General features: G+C 41.5%; 1 protein-coding gene across 1 annotated transcript; it reads right to left on the bottom strand.

Annotated features, from left to right (window-relative positions):
• Window positions 1-482: 482 nt before the first annotated feature.
• Window positions 483-4,264, bottom strand: SUCNR1 (succinate receptor 1). Its single transcript, XM_084842047.1, has one exon. The coding sequence runs from the start codon at window positions 4,262-4,264 to the stop codon at window positions 3,287-3,289; it is 978 nt and encodes a 325-aa protein (XP_084698173.1). The 3' UTR covers window positions 483-3,286.
• Between the last annotated feature and the right edge of the window lie 2,638 nt (window positions 4,265-6,902).

Raw genomic sequence — 6,902 nt, 5'->3', positions numbered from 1 at the left:
AGACCCTATCTCTGCCTCCTATTCTTGAGCGTTTTGTGATTGGCTGTACCCACCAGAGCAACTGTTTTGTGAATGAGTTACCCCCCACCCCCATGGTAGCCATTTTGGCATGGCACCCAAAATTCCTAATGTGGGACCCTTGGTTTAACTATTCTTGCTGCACTTTAAATCTTCAGCGATCCGTTGTTAAGTGATGTCAACAAAGCACTTCTCCACTTCTGCCCCACCAACAATCTTGCAGTTGTTTACAAATTCCACACTAGTTCTCTTTTTTGTCACAATCAATGTAAGTATCCAAATGTCGCAACAAAATTACCAAAGAGTCATGTGGTATATGGTCTGGTGAATCATCAATGATATTATGTGTGAGTGTGATAGCATGTGAATCACTTCGCCTCCCCCTTCAAGTGTTATATTTACTAATGTTATTGAGTTTAGTTATGTAGAACATGACTTGTTTTATTTTCTTTCTTATTGTGCTTTGCTTGCTTGCTTTCTGATCCCTATTCCCTGTCGTTTAAGAAAGTTTTGCCAAATAGGATGCTTAAGAGTCCAAGTAGTAACCTCCTGCTTGCCCAGGTCACTTGGTTTTATGCTAAGTGTGTTGATCTAAGTGAAGGTAAAGAGGATGTTGGCTGAACTTCACATAGTGATGTCTGTAAAGCAGGGGTGGGCACCATATGGCCCACGAGCCACATGCAGCCACCCCGGCCTTTTCTGCAGCACTCACCAGCCCAATGTGCTGCTGCTGCTGAATTACAACCAAATTTTAGTGGTGGGGTAGCAGGAGTGGTAAAAAAAGTCAAAATAAAAATCTGTATTTTCACTTTAAAACAAGATGCAAGAGGAGCACACGCCTTGTTTTAATGCAAATTTGCACTCCCTCTGGGCTTCCAGGAGCATGACTGTGCATTGAAACTAGGTGTATGCTCCCCCGTGTGCCTTGTTTTACAGGACTGCCCACTGTGAAGTAGAATACGTGGCCACCCTAAACACCACTACAACATGTGTGACATAAACATTATAGGCAAATAGCAGCCAAAAGATTGGATATAGGAACAGTTTTTAATCTTTCTCATTGTAAGATCATTCCATTTTATATAATCTGATTGTTGCATCACAGTGTATTGAAGGCCTGGTTTGATTACGAATAAGTAGATCAATCCTGTTTATAAATCTATGCTTTGTAAATTAGGATCTAAGAGGAAAAACATCCCTATCAAGCTCATAGGAGGACACAGAAAATAAAATTTTCAAGCCCCAAATGGCTTGATTGATAGTAACATTATGATGAGATTTACTTTGTTACACCAGTAAGAGCAAAGTGCAGAATGTTCATGTACTGATGAGCAGAAGGAAGCTAGTTGTCAACAGTATTTAAGAAACATTTACCCCCATCTATGCACCAAAAAGCTCTCAAGGCTGCATATAAAATCAATAAATAAAATAGCCGATTTCATACATTCAGGCTACTCCTCCAGATGCTGAGGGAAGGTACATGTCTGCAGTGATCCACTACCACTCCACCTATGTCTGTTCACTGAACACACAGAGAGCAGCCCTAATGTATGGAACAAGCTCTTATAAAACAACAATAATACATACAAATAGAAGTAGTCACAGCAAGGATCTTGAATGTTATTAAAACTCAGGAAATCAAAATGTATTTGGCCTGGCATCTGAACGACAGCAGTGATGGCACTCACTAGTGAACTTGTTTACAGGGAGTCTTTCATGAGGTGTCACCAAAAAAAAGACCCTTTTTCCAGCAGCAACTGTCGTGACCTCCAAATGATCCTCTAAAGAAGGTTTTGATTATGGGCAGGTTGGTATCAGAGAAGGCAGTGCTTCAGATATCCAGGTCCCAGGCTGTTTAGAGTTTTAAAGGTTTTTAAAAAGTAAACAGCCTGGCAGCAGTATTCTACATCAACTGAAGTTTCTGAAAATATCATGCATTGTGTAATCCAGCCTCAATTTTCCTGGCGCATGGGTTATTTATTTATTTATTTATTTCATTTCTATACTGCCCAAAAGCTGAAGCTCTCTGGGCGGTTCACAAAAACTGGGTAACTGTGGCAGGATTCTTCTTTTACAAGAAAAGATGCTGCAGGCACACCGATGAAAGTTGATGAAAGGCACTTTGAGCTTCAAATACCACTTGTGTATCCATCAGCACACATAAAAGCACATCCAGCTATGAACCTGACTTTTAAGATGGAGTGTAACTCCACCCAAAACAGGTTGAATACTACTTCCATGACCTGAGAAACAATCAGCTAACAATATCTTCATCTTGTCTGGATTGAATTCAGTTTAGTAGCTGTAAACACACACACACACACACACACACAAACACTCATTACTGACTTCAAGTACCTCTTCAGAGCTTGGAGTAAATGAAGAGGAGGAATAAGCCCCCTTTATATGTTACACATACAAAGGAATCCATACACAGAAAAGGGCGTAGAACCATGCTGCACTTTGGCCATGATGCCATGTGGCTGGGCTAACCCCACCCCACCCCTTGGAGTGTAGACATCTGAAAAACAGTGGTGTAGTGGTAAATTTTGAAGTTCAGGTACTCATTGTGATAGTCCCCATAGCCCTGCCCCCAAGGAGAGGCCAATAATTCAGGCAGCTGGGTTGATCCATATCAACAAACCAGTTTCAGCAGTTTTATCTCCACCAGGATCAGGTCTTTTGTAAAGCTAATGGGTCTTAATGGCCCATTCAGGACCAAGCTAGCCAAAATACTTTGCATTACAACAGATATATCTTACAATAACATATCATTGCTGGGAAAATCCATTCTCCTCCCAGCTACTGTGAAGTTTGCAGCTAAACTCAGAGGAAACACGCCTGGGGCCCGTGGGTGGTAGTGGTAGATTACATCATGATCTTTGCTAATCAAAGGTCCTGGTGTTTCAGCCCTGCAAGTCCTGGCTCCACTCCACCAACACTGAAGAGGCACTTGTGTGCATGACCAGTTCCTCACATGAAGGGGCTCCTCTTCAGACATCCTCACCCAACACACAGAGGTCAAGAGTGAAGTTTGCCTGGGTGTGTGATAGCAGGCAATGGGCCAGTTGTGTGACCCTACCGCTTGTTCTACACACGAAGGGGCCTTATTTCTCTTCTTCTTTGAATCCAAGGAGACGTCTGGACAGGCACTTGAAGTCAGGTGCTTGAAGGGAGCTACAGAGTTGGGTGCCATCTACATCTTGGTGGCACTTCACCCCCAATCCCTGGACGAAATTCAAATCCCCAGTGAAAACTGAATGTTGCCTTATGTGTGGTTCCCGTCAGTCCGAGAACTACTCCTAACTTCATTGCAGCAAGTTGTAAGCCTTCTAAAGAAGTGCCTTGCTTTACTCATCAGCATCTCCCTGAAGTGATCTCCCATCAAGAAATAAAAGATAGGGTTAATTACACTGTTTAAAAAGGCAACAGGCCTAGTAAAAATGTAAACAGTCTTGATATGTTCCTTTGTGTCTGAGGAAATCTCCCAAAATTCCAGTCGGGAGGCAAGCCTGACATTGCGCATTATGTGATAGGGAGTAAAGAGCAGTGAAAAGATGCCCACCGCCATGATGACTAAGGTGAGGGGTTTCTCAAGCGTCAGGGCAGCAGAGAGTTGTAAGCTGCGGCTTCTAAGGATGGCATGGGTCTTCATGTAAAAAAAGCACATGATGCACAAGGGTATTAGAAAGCCAGCTATTGTCAAAAACATACTGTAGATTAGGTTGTTTTTTGCATCTCCTGAACTTGCATAATCCATACATTCGTTATTGTCGCTTGTATTATTAATTCCGATAAAGATGAACAAGGGTGCTAGTTCCAACGTAACCAAGACCCATATGGCAACTGAGAAAACAATGGCCATGCTTCTCTTCTGTAGAATGTTATTCCTGAAGGGGTACTTCATGAGCAGGTATCTGTCAATGCTGATAAAAGTAAGGAAAAGGATGCTTATATATAAGTTGCCATGCAGGAGAAACCTGTTGATTTTGCACCAAGTGATATCATAGTTCCACTTTCCTTTGGAGTATGTTGACACCAGCGATGGAAGTGTGCACAGAAACACAAAATCTGACAGTGATAGGTTGAACAGGTAGATGTTGCCACTTTTCCAGTTTTTGAGGCAAAAGATGTAGCCAAAAACAACAATGCTGTTGCCAATTATGCCAAATATGAACTCAAAAGTGTACATGGTAGAAAGGTAATACTTTTCAAGGGATTGAGATATGTCTTTGGTGCCATTCATATCCTGGAAATGTGAGACTAAAGTTTAATAATAATAATAATAATAATAATAATAATAATAATGGCAAATATTTTTCTCTTTAATTTACAGATTTGATAGCGGATATAATTATTGCAATGTCATATTTCCAAACCATCAGTTGTGTCCAAATGTTACATAAACCTCTGGTAAACACCTGAACATCATGTTTCCCCTATTCTTGCATAACACAGATTTTATTGCACAACTCTTCTCAAGAAAAATTATGTTCTCCTGCTTCTCCTATTTGCTGACCGAATGGGAAACATGAACTTGATCCTGAGGATCTTTCTGTTTCATGTGAAGTGTTTGTTAAGGGATGAGGCAGTCTTTTCAAGGGAAATTAGGGGGGGGACGCTTTTCATGCCTAACGGCAGTGCCAATACACTTAAAAACTGGCATTTGGAGAATGCAGTCTCTCTTTCACAATCATTTACTAAGAACTATGACTTACTACTCCTGACCATTTTGCTTAAATAAGACATGGCTATGAACCTGCAACTTTAACAACTGGTGCCTACCTGATGTGCAGTGCAATCCTGTGCATGTATACTTGGAAGTAAGTCCCATTGTTTTTAATGTGGCTTACTTTCAGGTAAGGCTGCATAGGTTTACAGCCTAAATTTTGAGAGTATTTATAGAAATGATGTGCTGTGGCATTTTTCAAGAAGAATCCATAGCAATGAGTGGTAGAGTATGCTAGGTATTTGATAGTTAATTTAGTAACTTGCACCCTACTAATCTTGTCTCTCACCTTCTAAGATAAATGGGGGGGGGGGGTTTAAAGGCCATGTTTTATAAGGTTGACTATTTTAAAAAAGTCTGAATTATTGATTACTAGTAATAAGTCCCCATTTAGAGTGGTGGCCGTCATACTAAGCATTTTTGTGATTTCCTAAATTATAATGGCAAACTATCTAAGGGGTCAAGGGTAAGATACTAGGTGGAATATTATTTACTGGTAAGATATTGCTATGCATGAATTTGGCCTTTGACATAATCCAGTTCTGCCTATGTAAGAATGAATGAACATGCTTGCATAACACTACCCACTTTGGGTTCCATTCAAAAGACTCAGCTTCCCTGGGAAAATTATATTGAATGCTGCCATTCCAATGTGTTTGCAGCCACTAGGGAGACCTATAGGGATACCTCCCTGTTTCTGCCCCTGCTGCTGCCCACCACCAAACCAAATAAATGGAAAGGGGGAGGGCAGGCAGGCAGGAGAAGTTCTTGTCCAACTTAGATTACAGTCTCAGCTGGAAAAGAACTTGCACAGTGCTACAGATTGAAGCTGTACATTACACATCACCGAGGTTCATATTCCAAATGAGGCAATTGTGGACTTATTGTAACATTATTACTTTCAAGGGACCCCTGTGTTCTGATTGGTGGTAGAGACAGACCCATATAGCTGCCTCTTTGTCCTTGCCACTTACTTAGGGCACAATCTGAGGTTTTGTTTTGCTTTGTTTTCATCAAGCAGAGGGTAACCTAATGACAGCTGCATGACACTTTCTCCATTCCATTCTAAACACTCCATCTTAAACAAGCAGCAGACTTAGCTTTTCATTAGGCATGTATCTAGTTTGTCCCTCCTGGGTTACTGTTGAGTCCTGCTGGCTCAGGCTAGGACATGGCAGTTTAGGGCACAATCCTCTGCATGTTTTGACAGAATAAAGGCCTACAACTCCCAGTGGGAGTTGGGAGTTCTGGGCCTTTTTTCTGTCTAAACATGCATAGGATTGTGCCTTTTGCTTGTTAAGGCTGTTCTGAACTTCTGAATAAAAACTTCTTATACTACTAAAAGACTTGCAGTGTTCTTGTGTTCGAGATGCTCTGGGACATACTAAAAATAAGGACACCGAATGGCCATTGAAGTGCATTGGTTCATTCTGAATGGCCATAGGAAATCATTGCAAGATTTTAGGGACCATTTTCAAATCAAACTATTTGCAAGAGGTAAATATGAGTTGTTCTTAAAAACAAACTCCAAATCAAAATACTTGTTTACACAGTGGTTTCAGGGAACAAATCCTATAATTGCTTACACAGTATTTTCTAGGGATCATCTCCAAATACACAAACAAATTGGAATGCATTAAATCAAAAGAGACTGAGAGCTTTTCTACACGAGGCTGTTAATCCGCTGCTGCAGAATCCACGAATCAGATTCATAGAAATCCGAACTCATTTGATTCCGTTGCAGATTTCTCTGACATCCCTAGATCAAACCCAATATCTGCACATTAAGAAGAAGGACCTTACGGGATCACAAAGTATCAGTAGTAGATGGCTGAGAACAAACGTTGGGCAAAACAAATATAATATAAAACATGTAATTACACAAATTCTGTTAATCCTCAATTAAGGGCGCAATCCTATGGGGATAGGTGACTGCCTCAGAACTTGGAGACGACCACCTATCCAATGCAGGGCAGGAGAAGCACAGAGGGGATTGTCCCCTCCTCACTTCAGCTGCCCTGCATTTGTGGCTAGACAGCCAATTTCGGCTGTCTAGCCACAGGAAGGCAGAGCAGAGGAGGCGGCTGCTGGATGGTACATAGGATGTGTCATACCGTCATTTCCTCCTTCCTCGCCCCGGAACACCCCCCCCCCC

Source organism: Heloderma suspectum, chromosome 3 (assembly GCF_057233095.1).
Source record: "Heloderma suspectum isolate Gila_16-S chromosome 3, 16-S_ref, whole genome shotgun sequence".
NCBI classification, from domain to species: domain Eukaryota; kingdom Metazoa; phylum Chordata; class Lepidosauria; order Squamata; family Helodermatidae; genus Heloderma; species Heloderma suspectum.
The sequence above is the reverse complement of the archived record's forward strand: the minus strand, read 5'-3'. Positions and strand labels throughout refer to the sequence as shown.